Source organism: Solenopsis invicta, chromosome 15 (genome assembly GCF_016802725.1).
Source record: "Solenopsis invicta isolate M01_SB chromosome 15, UNIL_Sinv_3.0, whole genome shotgun sequence".
Taxonomy (NCBI): Eukaryota; Metazoa; Arthropoda; class Insecta; order Hymenoptera; family Formicidae; genus Solenopsis; species Solenopsis invicta.
The window spans coordinates 5,911,840-5,931,439 of record NC_052678.1 but is presented as its reverse complement, the minus strand read 5'-3'; the positions used below and the strand labels follow the sequence as shown (position 1 = coordinate 5,931,439).

Here is a 19,600-nt window from a genome sequence, read left to right as displayed (position 1 = left end):
AAGAAGAAATAATAATGGTACAATAAAAAGATAATAAATTATGAGCGAGTCATCCAGGTAAGAAACGACAGAAATTACCTTCTCGTCGTCGATAGTAACGACAGTCTTCATGGTGTCCGTATCGGTGCCGGACACTTTATCTTTGTTCTTTCCAAAGAGTCGGGACAGATTGATCCTCGGTCTCCGTTGCCCTCGGGACGACGATCCGTCCACCTCCGATCGGGAATATCTGCCGGCGCTCTCTGTGTCACTTCTATGTACATATATAGATGTATAATGAAGAAAGAATTAAGTCGTTTTTTTTTTTTACGACACGTCTCGCTAGTATAATCACGCGACAATTAATAACTTCACGAGCAAATAAAACATCAAACATTATGCAGCGCTTATAGTGTTAACTTTCCGTTATTAGGAGAACAATTTAATAAGTTTGTTTTGAATAGTTATTAATATTTTGATAGTTATGAACAGTTATTGATGAATGAAGTTACTGCGTGTGTATGAATAGATGTGTGTGTATCATGTCTGCTTTTTAGTTTAGCGAATGATTAAGATTAATAAACACGATTAATCAATGTATTGTTTAGAATACATATTGATAATTGTCGTATATATAAATTGCACATGTTATTAACCTATGTAATTAAACTATACCATTGAGGTGTCAAGTATCAGATCTTTATTTTTTTGCCAATTTAATCTCTGTTTTGTCTTCTCATGTGTAATTAAAATGACGATTTAAATTACTAAAAAATTTGATATAATAATGTCAAGATAATGACTTCGAAGATAATGACTTCGTTGTAAAATATTTGACAAACAATTGTTTCTGTTTTTTTCCTTATTTACCAAGGAGACTCGCGACGTTAGATAATTAATGATTACGACTCACATGCACGGATCACACACAGTATAAGAATTATAAATATTAAGTAAAGTTTTTAGAAAGTTTCGCCTAACATATGGTATGCCGTGTGATAATAGACACTGTTTCTCCGTGCCGCGCATGATGCAATCGATTATCCAATGAAACTTAACGACAGGATTACAAAATTAATTGACTTATTAGCGTAGCGTTAGTCGTTCAGATGCGTTTACAGGAGTCTTACTTCCGAGAAAGTTACAACATAAGCGCCACGGTTAACACAACTGCTACATAAATTGCAACAAAACAGCACTGGACAAAGCACGTACATAAATTGAACGAAGCACGCATGTAAATCAAGTTTTCACACTTGAGATTATTAAAAAAGGATATTGTGTAAGTGGCCTTATTCAGTAGATTATAACTGCGATCCTCTAGAAGCCTAGAAAAATGCGGGGAGCGAGAGTCGCATGTTATAGGCAACGATTACACGTCATGCGCTGCGTCGAGCGGAATATTTTTCTTTCCCTTTTTTTATTCTACAATTTATATTTCCTTGCAACAAAATTATCTTCTTTTTATTACAGGGTAAATATCGCGTAGCAGCAGCCGCCTTGCTGACGCGCTTTACCTTTTGCAAATACGTGTCTCTTTTTCTTTTTATTTTCTTTACGCTCTTTATACCTTTAACTATTCTGGCTTCTCGGAACCAAATCTTGTATAGGCAACAAAGTTGTTACTATTATTATTGTTGTTTTCTTACTCGGAGAACGAACTGTGAGCTTTCGTCATCGAGCAAAAAAATGCGCAACGTAATAACTAATTATAACTGGAGCTACAAGTTTCTCATCATGTTTTTTGGATCATAAATACTGCAAAATTGTATAGAAAGTCCTGAACTCGCATAGAGATATCTTTACGAGCGAAAGAATCTTTCATTTCATCAGAGATATCATTGCATCGTTTCCGTTTAATAATAATCCTATTCTTTTGGCCTTCACGAAGTAATAAGACACATAAAAGAGAACAAAAGTAGGACACGGAATAAAAAAAAATTCCATATCGTTATGTAGATGGGGGAATCACCGACTGCTTGAGTTCGAGTTTTAATTGCCTGGTTATCTCGCACTAATCTGCGTAACGCGATTGCGTAAATAAGACACGCAAAAGTTTACATTCTGCGCTAACTCTGACCTCATTTTTTTGATTATGTCTATCTCATTGATACAAAATTTAGGTTACTTATTCAGATTATTTATATTTGGTACAGTATATAATTGCATGATTCGCATTATAAGTAAATTTCTCAAATAGACTTGCGATATTTCTTTTCATTATTACTTTTAACTATTCTGTACTAATTGTAAATGTACAACGATTTTTTTATTTACCTAACATTAACCCCCCCCCCCCTTTCTCCCCTCCGAAAATGATGCTGGATTTATTCTCGCAACGTGTATCATTTAATAATTGTAATTAAGTTGATTGATCTTTTCGTACTTTTCCTTTTAATTCGTGAGCTAATAAAAGGTTTTAATCTATTGTCACGTAAGATTTATTTTTGCTGGTAACACGGTAAAACGAGGAACAGTTCCCAGTTTGATCAAATTGCACAGAAAACGGGCGGCGAACAATACTTTGTTGGCCGCTGCCTTTCCGGGCAATTTAATCCAATTCTATCCGACGAGTAAGAAAAGCGAGCGCGTCGACGGACACATCCGACACTGCGAACGAATAAGATAAAAAAAGCTGCTGCTTGCCTTTTTCTAACGACATCGGCCGTCGTTTTCGATTTGCCGAGGTGAAGAAGACTAACGCCCGTCGCTGGGTCCGCGAAGTCTCTGAAAATGTGCATGCTTGGCAAAAGTCTACGGAAACGACAATCGGGTCGCGTGACGGAAAAGCGACGAAGAGATCTTATACTGTTCGTCTCTGAATCGCGTCACACGGCTATTAAATTAAAATAAAGCACTACGAAGAGTGAAGTATTAGTTATGACACCGGTGCGAGTGTAATAGATATTGCAAGCGAGAGTGCGATAATGTGGATTGAATATTAACATATCGTAATGTCGATATACTCACGACTCCCCGAGATTCCTGGTAGTCGAATGACCTGAAAACGATAAGGAGAAGTTTCGCTTTAATTTAGCAATTATAAGATATGAACTTTTGTCATAAATAAATTTCAAACGCTGAAATAAATCATATGCGTGCTCGTCAGTTTTATCTGATGATTCATGAAACAAATTCCAGAATTTGTTGAAACTTAAATAAATATTTTCCAAGATTAGTATCGTTGATAGTAGATTAAATTGCATAAAGTATTACCCTTCATTTTATGGAATCCAATTCGAAATTATATTGTTTATTTCATTTCGCATATTATTAATACTTTCCTATATAATATTTTTTATACAATTAACAAATTCTAAACAAAAAATATTGTTGAAAATGGGATTTTTTTCAGATGTAATCAATTTAAGGAATTTATGTTATTTTAATTCTCATATGAAAAAAACTGTCGAGTTGAAAACTTTCTGTATTTCATGTTTTAGAAATCTGAAGAAATTCCAAAGTTATATAATGTATGAAATGATAAATAAGTATAACGTAATGATATAAGACGATACATCTCTCAACATTTATATGTATATTTAAAACAAATGTTTTATTTCAAAAATCATACGATATCTAAGTATAATATCATAGCGACGAATGAACTTATAATTAATTATACATACAGCTCTCTATATATTAATTTCATTTGAATCCTTAGATATACTTTTCTCGCCTATCGCATTGTATCTACAAAGTAGAGATACAAAATGTTTTATCATTTTCTCGCGCGCACAATCGCGTCGTGGCTAGCTCATCTTAATTGCGACTATGTAACCGTCATTTAAAACCGTTTTGGTTGCTTAATTAGAGAGTCAGCGATCTCCGGACTATTCCTGAAACCGATCGCCAACGGCGCCGTTTCGATTGGGCCCTTAATCGGAAATGACGAGATAACGATGTCGCGCAAACGCAATTTCTCAGTGACCGCGATTTCGCGCGGCATTTAATTAGCTCCTAGAAAATGCTTCAAAGAGAAGAGAACACCAATTGCAGGTATTTATAATATATTTCGCGATCCGACGCGAATCGGCGCCGCCATCGCGTTTATCATCTTACTCTAGACTTACGTTTTAACATAAATATATCTATATAATATAATATATATAGTATATATATACCCCATTGTATGGCCAACGATCATGCTCCTTAATAACGTATGTCATCTTTTCGATAATATTACGAATTTTACAAAATGTTTATTCAATCTCTAGTTGTCACACGGGCAATGAAAAACGCGATCGAACGCAATATTGTATATACGCGTACATCTGCACATGTCTGTATGTATATTTATATATACACGTCTGTATATGTATATATACATATATATATGTCTTTTCAAAGCATGATCATCGAAATTTAAGTCGTACACATCGAAAGTATTATTACGTTACAATTAATTAATTATAATAAGAATTACGCAATAAATGTATTAATATCAATAAAACGTATTAAAATTTATAGAGAGGTTTGTACGCAAGTGGGTGTAAAATCATTTCGCATGTTTTTTTCATTTTTATAATATATTATACGACGACGAAATACGACGACATTTAACGATCTCTCGATCTGAATAAATGAGATAAACAGCGCAATAAATCGGAATGAATAGCAGTTTACGACGATACATGCGTACGTGTCACGCGCTTTGTAAACACCGATAATTCAAGCGGGTGTTTTCTTTGCGGTTCGAGTGAATTGTTCTTATCGAGTAGAAATGTGTTAGTTTGTAACTTATACATTAGCAATAAGATGAAGGTTGTACGCAATTAGTTTTCTTTTTATGGCATTTCGTAAATATGACAAAAAGTTCTATATATCGGTTTTTCTTTTTGGCAGTGATCTTTAACGTTGTTTTCGCTGCATATGTACTTCTGGAACTGTTCGAGCTTATCTAATCTCGTGAGTTTTTTTGAAAACAATTCTCACAATGACCTAAATATAGTAACAGCGAATATAATCGATAAAAATCGGAAGAACTCACAGATAAAATTGGATAACAAAATAAATTATTCTTTCACGATAAAACTGACCTAAACTGACATTCGTTGACTCACTTTGGATAGATGAAAAACTTTTAACACTCGAGTTCAATGGATTCGAAATTTTTAAAGGAAATCCAGTAAGATCTTCGCGATAATTTTCACGAAAGATCTTTGTTCCGCTCATTAAAATAAAATATTGTTAATGACTCTCCAATTAGACCAATTCGCTGTTACTGTACGCTCGAGAGTTTCTGTGCTGAGAGCGACTTTCAATTAATAAAAGTTCCCGATAGATTCGAGTCCGAATAAAAAGAGGCTCGTTTATTCACACGTTTCATTTTTCGATATATTGAGAATTTCGCGTATGTGCCTAGCCTAAGACGGAAAATTGAACGTTTATCGGTTTTCGATCAGTCCTCTTTTCGCTCGTCGTTCCCTTTCGGGAACGGCGATCTTTTGCTTTTTTTTTATGAAGTATTGTAAAACATTTAAAAATCGGATGTGACCACATACATTACTCTTATTATGCATATAAAAAATTCGGGTCGTCCTAAATGCTGCTCTGCTTTCGCGCTCTCTACAACAAGATCGTCGCGATGCGCGAGGATATACAGAACGCCGTGTATCTTCCTCCTTCCACGTCTTTTAGGTAAACGCACGATTTTCCCCTTTCCCCGTTTTTTTTTATTTTTTTTTAGGCTCTATTACATATATTAACGTACTGACATTAGTATACATAATATATATTACCGTGATTATACGTATATAATGCACAAATTATACACATATATATTTATACTATATATTATATATTATATATACTAACAAATCGATATATTCGGGTTGAAAACTGACGCGAGACAGCCTCTGTGTGACGGCACGAGCAACGTGCTTGGGCCTCCGCGCGAGTACGTCAGTAGCTTGCAAGTACGACAACTGCAAGTACGACAACCGACGTCATTTTCCTTCCGTATCTTACGGCACTTCCTACTCTCCATTTCCAACGTCGTTGGAAAGTAGAGAGATGAAAATAGCGGAAGAAACTTTCGCCGTGCATATTATCGAGAATCGTAGACGATGGGAGGGGGTGGGAAAGGGTAGAAGTAAAAGGACGAGCTTTACACGGCTCGAGTAGGGCACACACGAGAGAGAGACCACAGGACAAATGTCCTATAACGGAACGCGTGACATTTCCTTCGTTTTACTATGCGAGTCGTGAGGGCTCCCACTTTCGCGACACGTAGAAATGACGTCGGTCGTACCCAGTCGCAAAATACCGACGTATTATTCGTTCCGTTAATCGCGCCTTTCCCCTTCGTCGCGCCTTCGCGTCTCGTCCCTTTGTCCCCCTTTCAAAAAAGTTCTATCAACTCCCGTTAAGTAAATCTCACATTCTCTGCCCGATAATATCTTTCACCCTGAAAAAGTTTCACGGATAACGACAGGTCGACCCGGCAATTGGAGTGCAAGCGCGGATAAGTGTGTCACGTCATACGACCGAGCTGCTTTCACGAGCTGCAAGCCAAGTGCCCCCGACGCAGAATATATAATACCGGTTTTTTTTTTATTCGCGATTCTTCGTATATTTATAATATATATTTATATTTATATATCTTTATTTATATTTATATTTATATTTATATATATATTTAGAGTATGTACAACACGTAGTAGAGATTCGACCGTCGCGACCGACGAGCTGCACCGTCGTTCTTCCTCAGCAAAACCCGTTCAAAACACGCGCCTCAGACGCGATCAATTCTTTATCATATTCTGCTTAATAATCGTATCGCATCTCTGACGAGAATCCCGATGATCCCGTCGGTCTCAGCACGGCTCTTTTCTTGTAAGTGAAAACACGAATGCATCCGGAAAAAACAGCGGAGAAACGCGCACGTGCAGAATTCGGAAATGTATGATCGATGAATGCAACATGAGAGAGAATCCGTCCTTTGGTTCTTATTCGATTTTTTTTACGCGATGCCGACGAGACCTACATTGTATGTAGTGTGCGTGTGTATGTATGTATGTATGTATGTGTGTGTTGGTTTAAATATGTATGAATAGTTTATTAAAAATTGCACGATTGCGTGATTAGCTAAAAAAAGTCACCTTTACAAAAGTACAAACGATACTTATTGTCGAAGAAAACAATAATAATTTATGTCGCCTCGAACGAGGAGGAACTTCTTTTTTCGTAGTGTCATTGATGTGTCGAGGAAAATAAATGCGTATAGAATGTCCGTGTAAGGTTTGCATCGAAATAAGAGAATTATTTTCTCGTGCGAATGAGGACTTGCTTGAAAGCTCGTTGTCTATTTCTTAAATATTTCGGTAACTAAAGCGTTAAAAATTAACGAAGTAAAATATTATTCTTTGTTTGCATTTTGAAAGTTTAATCTGCTGGAGTTTCTTCGAAATCGTGACTTCAATTTTCGTTCGATGCAAGCCTCTCAATAATCCTGAGTACGATGTGTACATCGTTGGATGGAAAATATATTTAATGCGCAGAGCTGGTGATATATTTAATAATGAAGATTATTCGCGCGCTGACACATCATTCGCACAAATTTTTAATAACACGACAAGCTTTGAAAATTTGATTATCACAATTGTACTTATAAACTCATATCATTCCCCTAGATATGATTCAACTTGTACGAACAGCGTAATTAATTATATTTGCCATCCAACAGGTGAAAATGGGTGGTGTGTGTCGTTGAAAAAAAAGGGAGTTTAATTTACTGAAACTAAATACGTCTTTCTTTTTATATAAAAGTTCGGTAGTTATCTATGTAACCACAAGTGCCGCTCTTACAAATAGCCATGTACATTTATTGTAGAAAATACGCAGAATGAAAAGGTTACGTCAAACGGAGACTGTCGGTTGATATATAATACTGTCTAGTGAGACGTATGGAGGGATATAATTTGTTTTATCATATATACCGTAAGAATATCATATAAATCTTATTGGCTCGATTATGCCCGTCAATCATATGATCCACGGTCGGATTCGAATGCATTTCTTGTATTTAAATCGCCGCATATAAAATCGCACTTTTTATAAAACGCAATGATTTATTACATTTCGTTTCATAAATAAGATTCTAAGTGAAATTTATATCTTATAAAGTTGCGTAATAATCGAAACATTGTTAAACGTTTAATCGCTATAGCTATATACAGGATGTTTCGTAAGTTGCATAAGTCAGGAAGACAGGAAGTAAAATAAAAAATTCCAAATCAATCTCAACTTAAATTAAAATTTCGAATGCGTATATCTTGAGATAATTATTTCGTTCCTTGAACGAATCAATAAACTCCTGTCTGCACAAATTCGAAATTAAATAAATAATATGAATGTTGCATTCCTGTTTAAGCACTTACACAACATTCCGTATACTCGCGCAATGATCTTATATTGTACTCTATGTATATATGTAACTTGTAAAAAGATCTCTCTCCGATAAAATGTATTTAAGTAAAGCACACAGTAAAACACGTCAGGAATGTTACAATATTCGTCAAAATGTTACAGTACAAAAGACACTGGATAATAATCTTGCCTAGTAATGTAAAACACGATCGCACCTTTGATCTCGAAATTTTGCGATCTGTTTTTACTCGCGATCTCACGATCGCTACTGCTACTCGCTTACATGCTCCTTCGTCGCATCTACGAATATTATACGAATATACATTAAAATCTGGAAATTCGTTTGTCGCATGGTAAAAATTTCGTGGCGCTAAGATCAGCGTGCGTATCGTGACAAATGTGTTCAGATAAAAAAAAAACTTTTAACAAGATTTCGACCGTTCTCGAAAATCAACGGCGGAAACGTTGGTTACATTTGTTACGTTTCGCAGAGAACCAAAATGATGCGTGATCACAGTATTGTATACGTTTTCTCCACGAAGATTCAAGTTCTAAAACACTTCTAATGAATTCGAGGGAAATATCTTAAGGAATGTGTTCTTTTGCCTTAGCAATAATAAAACGCACACACGTATTGTTTCCTGCACGAATACTTTCCGTAAGCTTAGGGTTTTTATTTTATCTCAAGTATCAAGTTACAAGGCAAACAGATATTGAAGATAATAAGATTCTGATGCAAAATTATCTAAAAAGTAAAACTTTGATATTTAATTTTAGATTTTAGAGATTAATTTTTTTCTAATTGCAGATTTTATTTTAAAAATAATTAAGTTAGTAATTATTAATTGTATTTAACTTGATAAATGTGACGATCCCTCGTTTTCCTTCAAATTAATTTTCCTTAAAATTTTAAATTTTTTAATTCTGCAATTGGTAATTAATCAGACAGAAGTAGAACGTCACGCTTCCTTTAGAGACAAAAATATAGTTCCCGTCAAATAATCCGATACACGTGCAAGTATCTACGTGTGTACGTACGCGCGTAATGTGTAACAAATCCGTCGTGTAACAAATGTATATGCGTGTGTGTGTATGTTGTGTCTTTATAAAAAGTTCGCTCGGCTGCGCAATTTGATTTGTTCCGGTTATCGAGAGGATGCCTATCGTGACTTGGGGACGGTGTGTCCCCGTGTGAAATTTGTCATAGCTACTTCATAATCATTGCTAAGTTCACCATGAAAAATCACATGCGTCCAGTTGCGAGCAAATCGCGGCGAAAATCTCCCGTTCGCCATTCAATATCTCGACATTTACAAATTCGTAAAAAAAAAATAGAAAATTCACATCATATTCAATTCAAAATTCACATTAGATCTATGCCTTCCTTACAAAAGATTCTAGCTTTTAAATAATAAATATTTTATATAAAATTACACAGAAAGAACAATTATACTGCAGCATTAAAAATTTTAGCTTAATGCAGATCGAAAAATAATTTTACATTGGGCCATCAAAATAATTACATTGGACGTCCAAGTATGATAATGTTGCTGTAAACAACTTTGACGTTCTAGCAATCAAGTTAAACGTCCGATACAATTTTTTTATTAATGGTTCAACATAATTATTTTCAGATCTGTAATTCAACAAAATTATTCTTTTCGTGTAATTGATACGGTCAGATCAGAGTAATAATTGCCTCAATTCTCGAAGGCTTAATGGATACCAATGAATAATGAGTATAAAATTATGTATATATATATATGCGTATCAGCAAGATCGCGTTTCGCACCACTTTGAGATTCTGTTAACACGCATACACCACAAAAAAAGGGAAACAAAAATCGGACTTGCCGAGCAGTTTTGTCCTTGTTGACGATTGATGAGGGGAGATTCGGAACATCAACGAATGTATGTATATCGACGGATCGAGAACCACGCTTCCTTGACGCGAACACTTACGGTCGTACTTGAAGGCTTAACCGGCTGCCGTCAGAAAAAAATGAGAAGGCGACGTACGATTAAAACAGAATTCGTTTCCCAATTGAAAATTTCGACAACGATTCTCTCAATGTCGATCGATTCGACACGCGCGCGTGCGCACAAATTTACGTTAGATATAGAGACACACATTATGGATGTAGATATCTTCGCGAGTGTTTCTTCGGACTTCTTTTGCCTTTTTTTTCTTTGTATATATAAGCGCGAAATATTTAACAAAATGACTATTTCGTACAAAGGCGAGTTTCACAAATTGAAAGGCAAGTGTTTCGCCAATAGACGTAAACGATTTATCACTGAGATTATAAGAAGGAATTGAGAAGTAGTAATAACGTACTTTAGTATTCTTCGTTGAAATTTCTAATGAGCAAAATTGAACGTACCGAAACCTTTAAAAAGTTGCGAAAAAAATTTATCGTAATGGAAAGTGATATTGAAAATTATTAATCATTTATCACAAAAAGTCTCTTATAATTTTATATCTTTTCTTTCAATATCTTTGTTAAAATGAGTATGTTAAATATCAACAACTTTTTCGGCATTATCAAGGTAGGCAGTGCGTGCTGCTTTTAACCCTCTCATCCCCAAAATTCCCTTTACACTTTAAAACCCACTTTTACATTTATATGCATTGATTACTGATACAGTGATACGATAGAATACACGTTTTATATATATACTTTTTTTTCTTTTAATTTCATATAATATAATCTCTTCTTCTCTTTTCTTTCTCTCTATATAATCTCATAATTTTTTTTTTTCTATATAATCCGTGTTATATAATTACCCTAGGCATTTCAGAGAATCACATTCAAACAAGTCAATTACACGACGAAGCCGTCCTTTACGGAAATTTTATATATAATTTTATAAAGTTTATGTACCCTAGTTTACGTACTCTTACGCGTAATCTCTTAGCGGTCGGCTCTTCTCGGCTAACGCGGAGAACGAGAGGGTTAAAATTATTCTGTCTTATTCGCGCCGTGATAATAGGAATAAGAAATAATCGTGGAAATAATCGTATCGCGTCGGCCACTCCACGCTCCACGATGATCACTTTCCAATCGCGACGCTTAACGGAAATGTCCGCGCGTTTTGCACGCAAAAAGCGGAAATCACCGGGGGGAGGGAGGGAAACTTGGATCGTTACCGTTAAAGTCCGACGTGGTAAAGTGCGACAGCTCGGTTTTCCCGTACGAAGGAAAGGTAAAAGGTGAGAGGGAGGAAACGAGGCGAGAGGAATGCGTCCCTTCTCTTGTCTTCTTTTCTTTTCTTTTTGCTTCAAGCCTTAGACGGGCGTGTCCGTCTTCTCGTCCTTCTTGATGTCTTTGACGTCCGTACGGCCGTTCACGTATTCGGTGCTCGTGTGTATCGGATTCTCTTGGCCACCCTGCGGCACCTTCTCGTCGATGATACGCGGGTCCTCATGATCCTCGTCTTCCTCGTCGCCCGGCGTGATGTGCGCCTCGCTTCCGGCGCCGACGTCACCCGCAGTCTCCTCGTCGCCGCGACGCCTCGCTGCAACAAGCAACGCCACGATCGGTCAAGGCAAATGTGCGTGTGTGGATATTTTATCTTTCTTTCCTTTTTTTTTTCCTCTCCATTCTTTACGAGAACGCTTTACGAGATCGCCGGTTCGCGTCGATTATCGAGCGCCGTTTATCTTGTCAACGAATCGACATTGTCCGAGTGTCTATCTGTCTCGCGCGACGTCTTCTTGTATATCTCGCAGCTAAGCGAATATTTTGTTCCTACCCCCGTAATTTATATTTTGCTATAGAATATCTCCCGGTCGGCGAAGCTACTCGCGAGATGGAAAGCTCGAAACATTAATCTTCAACGTAATCTACAATTCGCGCGTCAAAATTTCAAGTCTGATCACTCGATGTTTCTGTTATTGCAGTATGTCATAATCGAACGCGCGATTATTAAAGATTACTGTGTGCCCGCTCGTATTTTTTTCTACGGAGTAAAGTATTTAAATGCGCGTTTAACGCGAAAAATCCAATATTCATTACGCGATCAATGTGACAACTCGCGATGCAACTGCACGAGGCGCAGTTATTACACCGCGTTGCGCTTGTTGCGTTATTCATAACGTGTACTTTCGAAGCGTATCGAGTGTGTACAGTGTAGAATGTCATGTGCCCGAGGTAAAGAGACATTAACTGTATCTAATTATCTATTGCTACTGAGAGATAAGACATTCAATTTGCATCGCTCGTGCGTTACATATAAAAATTACAACGAATCAACGACTGTTGAAAAAAAAAAAGAAAAAAATGTATTGTCGTAAAACATTCACAGGCATGGTCAATCGCATTAACATAAATCTCGATCCAAGCATAGATAAATTCGAGTAAATTGTAGCGAGAATAACGTCGTCGCCCCTCGACGCTAATCAGCAAGTATAGCGAAAGGATACACACTCAATTTGCGCTCGTAGGGGGATGTAGATAAACAGCGAGGGGTTAACTGAGGTGACAAACATGCTTGTACGATCGGAACCGGGGGGATGAAAGAAGAAGAGGGGGAAAAAATCGCCGTCCCGATTGTAACCAAAAAAAAAAACGCTAAAACGGCGACGAGAGAGCGGCGTCGGAAAGCACGCGAGAGGTAATTGGTATCGTGGCGGATCGTGGTCGTTTTCTGCTCAGGACAATTTCACCACACTTGCCTTTGCCGATTGCTTATCGTTGCTTGTTGCGAGAAAGAAAAGAAAAGGTACGCTACGTGCTCCCGTTCAGCGACTTACAGCGTGTTCGCGCCACTCGATTTTCGAACGGCATTGACGCGATAAAGATCATAGTCTATACGCAGCTTTATACTGATCCTTGCCACAGATTTTACAGCTGTATAACCGCAAGTGCAGAAAAATAAATAATAATACGTATGGAATTTCGTAATACAGTATTTCTGCTGTGTGAGCGAAGGACGATTGTAAGCCGATACGGTGAGACGATATTATTATAAAAATGACATGCTAACAAAATCAAGTAGTATAAACAGGCAATGAGACTCGCATAAGAGACGTACAAGATAATCGTGAACACAAATATGCGTAAATTATCGTTATTAAATTAGCTATGGAGCAGATACTATTGACATGCGGATGAATTTCGATGACGTGACTATATTTCAAATGCGATTCAGGCAGGGAATAATAACTATCGATTCGATATCGATGACGGAAGTCATAGCCGAAAATTGTTCAGCTACATCGTACAAAGAAAATGGAAATACGACTTAATCACGTACAAGAAAATATATACTTTTACTCTTACATATTTCAATTGCTTCAAAAATAAATTACCGATTAATTATTAAAAATTCACTCTTCGCATCCCAGAAAAAAAAAATCGCAAAATTACTATTATTCCTAACTTCGATCGTCATCGCGTTTCGATTGATTCTACGCTTTGTGCTTATACCACTTCGTTTGTCAACGTTGAGCGACCGTCAATTCGTGAAGATACGTATGAGAATGTTCGAATATCGATTTTATATACTGTAGTTCAGGTCTTATCGGATTATCTAAATGCATTCCTACGGAATAATTACGTGGAGGGTGAAATAGGGGAAGAGAACGATTTTAACGTCCGCGCGGGCATTTTTAATTGCCCGAAATAGCGTGATGGCTGTAAAAGTCCCGCTGTTCGATCCTGCGGTCTTCGCAGTTTCTGCCGGAATTTTCGATACCGCGAACACGCGCAATATATCTGTTGATATATTATTTCGCTCGCGGGCCGTAAATTAGGCCGCGCGGTCGTGTGCAAGCAAAGAAATATAATATAGAACTCGGAACACATTTCTAGTTGAGGAAGGTAAGTTCTTAAAACTGCCAAGTGCGCGCTAAGGTGGATCTTGATTGCTTCCCATCGCAAAAATGTCTTTCATGCTTCGTGAAAAATGTTCCATTCTCTAGGCTTGCTTTATCATATTTATCCCACACGTCTTTTTAAAGTCTCCTGTTCTTAAATACAGGCAAGATAGCAGCTTGCGACTCCATGCCAAAAGTAGCCATAAAACAGCGTGGAGGAGAAGAAACGGGCAAAAATCGTGCGCGTCGCAGCCTCGGACTCGGCCAACGAAAGCGAGAATGCGGCGGAGGCGCGATCGATTAATCGGATACGAGATATTTATCGGCGATATAAAACGCAAGCCATAAATCGATAAAAACGGTTCGGTATCGACACGTGCCAAATAAAAATGATGGTGCGGCGTAAAAATTTGAGAACACGTCAGGAGTCTTGCAAGACGAGAGCGCGAGGAGAGCAGGAGAACGAAAAGTGTATTAAATTTGAAGGGGAGGGTCTATACCACTCAAACGAGTAGACGGGTCGTGGTCGTCGATAAGCCGGCGTTGAAGGTGATGGCGAGAGAAAACGAGAGAGCAAGAGAGAAAGAGAGGGTGTCGTGAGGCTGATAAAAATGATCGCGGCGAAAAAGAGGTGACGAGCGAGCGGACGGACGGACGGGTCGATGATGAACGAGAACGAGCATTGTTTCAGAGAATGAGGGGCGGGTCGAGGGGAGAGAAGGTTGTTTCGCCCTGCCTGAGGTGACTTACCCCTGGACAGTGTCATGCCTAGAGTACGGAATCGCAAGGTAATCGTTGGCGTATCTCCGTATTCTTTACTTGGCCCGACTCGCATGCTGTCCTATATTGGCGTAGCGGCACAACACATAAGACATTTGTATACGTTCAGATATAAAAATATACTTATATATGTATATATATATATATATATATACGTACTTATATATAATATATATTAAGGTATACGGTAAACAGCATTACAGTTACCTTGGAGCGCACTAATTAAACCCAGTATATACGTTTCTACTGCACGCGCATACTGTGCTACCGCTGTGATAATTACCTCGCGTTTAGGCTAATCGCACACTGCAGACATTGCGATCCACGCGATCGTAACGCAACGTTAACGGAAACAATAGTAATCAACTATAGTGGTAATAAAGTAACAACAACAGCGACAACGACAACCACAGCAAGAAAGTGACGAGTAATACATAAGTTGTTTCATCGCATTTCAAATTTTTATGTTGATAAGCGTTATCATTTCATTCCATTTCCCCGAGCTATCTTGTTCGAACGCATCTTCGAATATCGTGGATTTTGCCTTCATTTATACTAAATATGAAAATGGATCATACGTAAAGTTTCAGAAATTCTCCTCGCGAATTATTTACACGAGACAAGCGGAAGACAAGCTTTTATTGTACGTTTGTCATATTTATCGAATAAATGTCAGCGCATTCTATTTTGTTTAAATAACAAATTAAGATTTAAGCTACGTTAACAGCAAAGCCGTAGATGCGAATGAAAACAAATTACAATGACTGTTTATTTTACCATTTTCGCCGTGATATTTGTAATTTTGGTACAATTAAATCTTGATACAGTTATTCAGGTGATTTTCATCTAATATTAAATTTATTTTTTATTGATATATATATATATATATATATTCCTTTTAGAGTTAACTTTAATAATTTTTCGATTATTTATAAATTTTGTAGAAAAAATTATATGAAAGTAGTAGAGACCATTTACTATGAAAAAAAAAATTCATCTTTTCTCAGCTCTGCTTCTCCATCTTTCCCTTTTCTCAGCTTTCGTATAATTGGCAGTATACAATCTCGATAACTTTAATGAGCTCGCGTTTATTCCAAGAAGTTATTCGTCCTACGCAAACGACGTTTCTTACTCAAATTTTACGGTATTTCTAACTCTACAGTGTTTACGTTTCCGACCGTTCCCGCGCAACCAAATCGTTAGGAAGCACGAAAGAAAACTGATGAGGCTGACATATATGTATATATACTATATATATATATAATACGTAACATATGTAATCTAAAGAGGGTCCTTTTTTAGTATCTACATCCTTAAATTGACTCACCTGCAAAGCACCAGCGGCCAGTCGCGCGTGCAAAGATTACGAGGAAAATAATGAGTACGAGCACCAGAACGCCCACGACGATACCGATGATGGATCCAGCGTCCAAATCAACGCCTGCAAATCGTAGAGAAAAGATGCCCTTCGTTATCACAGTCCTTTGCGTATCTCTGTCATTATATCAATGCCTTGGATCGGTAAGCAACTGATAGAATCTCGTGGTACGGGTAAAATAACGAGAATGTCGTGTACAAAACATTTAAGATGGAAATCTCGAAAGCGTAAGGCAACAGAAAATAATTTCTAGTTGCAATAAAGAAATGTCGTCGATAATAAAGTAAGCTATACGTAAGTGCTAAAAAGCACTTCTACAAATCATTTATAGATTTTATTTATAACACTTTTTTTTATATTATTAATTTTATTTTTAATTTGAATTTATCAATTTTAATGATCGATATAAATAAAAAAGTAAATAATTGAGTTTATATTTATTTATAACTGCGACAAATTTTGTTTCTGCAATTCAATATAAATAAAAATGTCTGCTTTTAAAATTTTTAATTTTTAAAACGTTTCGTATTCATATTCCAAGGTACTGATATATTATGTATGATACACGATGCTTATTCTACATAAAACGCAAATATTTATTAAATACTTTATAAATAATTATATAAAATATTATATAAAAATACTATATAAATTCTTTTCACAATTTTCATTACCTAATATATTTTATTATCCAAAAATGCATAAATAACCTCAGCAAAATAATTTCAGCAAAAAAAATCACGTTTTTTAATTAGCTCGAAGTGAATGTATTTTCTCGCAAAATTTCCGTCAACAATTAGAATCTTATAAAAAAGTTAATCGTCTTCGACATGATCATTAAGAAAAATATTCTCTATTCAAAACTCGACAAATAATCTACTATCAAGATTGAAAGTTGTAAAACATCTCATACATATAGTGTTAAATAAATAACGATTAGAATGCAACATGTGTATACGCATGTTTCATCACACAGCGTTTCGTGCGATCCGATCCGATCCACGTTGACGAGATCAAGACTGTTTCGCAGTCGTGCGCCGTTGAAATTGGTAAATTACTCGTCGCTCGATCAATGTCAACGTGTTCTCTCGTGATCGACGTATATTACGCCCTTAGCCAAATAGCGGTTATTAATTTCCCGGCGTGATCATCCCCCGGTCTCTACCCGCGGTCGAACCGCCGTGCACGGAACGCCGCGCGTTTACGTGACTACACAGACTACTTACGTATAGTAATTTGAAAAAATGACATTACCTAGTGCGTGCATGTGTTCGGAGAGCTTACCATAGAGGTTACCGAGCGGTCCTGCGTGAGCATGCGGTGAAGGATCGATATGGTTAGACACGCATATAAACATAAAACGGAACGTATACTTTCAAACAGACGCGCGTGTATGTAATGTGGCGCGATGATCGGTGGGCCGATCATCTCGCGGCGATTACGACGATCGATAGCCGCGATTTTACGTACGAGATCGCGCTGGCATGATTACGATCGTGGTGTAGTAGTGAGTGATCGGTGGACAGCCAAGTGTGAACGCCGGTTGATTCAGGCAATCAAAGGAAAAAAAAAAATGTGTGAACAAAGCGTGTGGTGGTTTATTGATTGCTCGCGTGTTACCTATCAGCCCGTTCGCTACCACATATTGAAATCCGAGAATGTAATAATTCAATTCGAGCAAGGCATGTAGTTTGAAAATATTCCACGTTTATATGCAAAGTGAATTTAATTAACTGCTAAAAATCGAGATAGAATTAATTAAGAGATTCTTAGCAAGTACCAGTTAAAAAGTGCAAACAATAGATTTGGATCTTTCATTTAAATTTGTAAATATATTCTACTTGAAACGAATTTAATTGATAACTTGATTATCACGTTAATTTTACAAATTATTAAGATGGGTAATAATTTCCATAGAATTTTCTATAGAGAAACGTTATATCTCGCGAAATGATCTCTAGATTGTCAAGCGATTCAAAATATATCACAAGAATTCAAATTAATCCCTTTAATTAATTAATTAAATAATCAAACTGTTAAAAACGCCACATATTCTTGTGTTGTAAATTATCATGGTATTCGTAGTGCTCCGATTATTTTCGATATGTACAAAATCCGTGTTACTAAGTGCACGGTGTGTGACGCCTTCAATAGAAGTGAACTTACGTAAATCGGATTTGTAGAATAACTTACCCGCCGGTTCTGAGGATGTCGACAAAACGATACGATATTCATACGATCCCTCGACGTTGTGCGCCTCCAACACGTACTCCTTTTCCGTGTCGGATTTCTGAACGCTGTCGATCGTCAGAATTACGCTCCATGCTCCTTTCCCCTGTAAAAAGTTGCTTTGTGTTACGGACATAACACATCAATCCGATCCCCCGTGTTCCGTCGTCCTCTTAATTTTGCACGCTCCATCGCTCATTAATTACACCCTTTAATTAAGCCCTTTAAAGTGTCGCCGCGCGCGCGCACGCGAAGGTACGTCCACTATAAATTATTCGGGAGCTTTGGCCATTAATCTACGAGTTTTTGTAATACATATATTAAAAAAGAGGTAAATTGATAATTAAAGCGTTACGGGGAGAGAGAAACAAAGAGAGAGAAAAAAAGAGATAAATATAAATTCTCCACTTTTAATCAAAACCATTTAATTAAAAAAAAAATTTGCTCCTACAATTTTGTAATTAAATGAATGTTATATGTATGAGCTTCATTCTCTTCTCAAATTAATTTCTATTGCATTTTTCATCTATTACCTTCTGCGACAATAAAAATATTCGTTTTTTTTTTCGAAATTCTATCAATTTTTATTAAACTTTTTTTTTGTTTTTCGCTGAAGTTTTCTAATCGAGGAAAAATCCATTTGGCGGATCTCGATATCGCGTCGGGCGTTGTTCTCGGGCGCTATTATAGAAACGAAATCGGTATGCCGAGCCTTTCCGAGCTTTCGCCTCTCGACCGGCTCGCCGTTAGTAATTGCGTTTTCAGAGCTGGGAGCTGATTCGTATTCGTCGATGGTGCGTCGCGGCGTACCCAGTCGGCCTGCGCCGTTCAGTAATCCGCTGCAAGTTACTCGCAGACTTGCTTGCGAGGGCAAGCCTATTTGAAAGCCATTCATACGCGAGTCGGAGCCGGGTTGCCGAATAGAGCTAGCTGGTGGCAGCGGCGGCGGCGGCTTTTATTGGTTCTGGCACACGCTGCCGTTGTCTAAAACGTTACGCCCGCACAAGTGTGCCATTCGCTCCGAAAGTTTGAGCCCGAATCGC

The 19,600-nt window shown here is 37.2% G+C and overlaps 1 protein-coding gene across 4 annotated transcripts in view; it reads right to left on the bottom strand.

Moving 5' to 3' along the window:
* Nucleotides 1-19,600, bottom strand: part of LOC105200974 (fasciclin-3) — a 309,340-nt gene that overhangs the window by 2,250 nt on the left and 287,490 nt on the right. Inside the window, exons 6-11 of one of the 4 annotated variants that reach the window (XM_026138067.2) lie at nt 18,522-18,663; nt 17,583-17,633; nt 16,278-16,391; nt 2,950-2,980; nt 2,626-2,706; nt 79-253 (exon numbers count right to left, since the gene is read on the bottom strand). In XM_026138067.2, the coding sequence (XP_025993852.1) occupies nt 79-253; nt 2,626-2,706; nt 2,950-2,980; nt 16,278-16,391; nt 17,583-17,633; nt 18,522-18,663 (594 nt within the window). Of the gene's footprint in view, nt 1-78; nt 254-2,625; nt 2,707-2,949; nt 2,981-7,710; nt 11,869-16,277; nt 16,392-17,582; nt 17,634-18,521; nt 18,664-19,600 lie in introns of those variants that run through there. The other 3 variants (XM_026138068.2, XM_011168784.3, XM_026138069.2) reach the window with 3 other exon arrangements.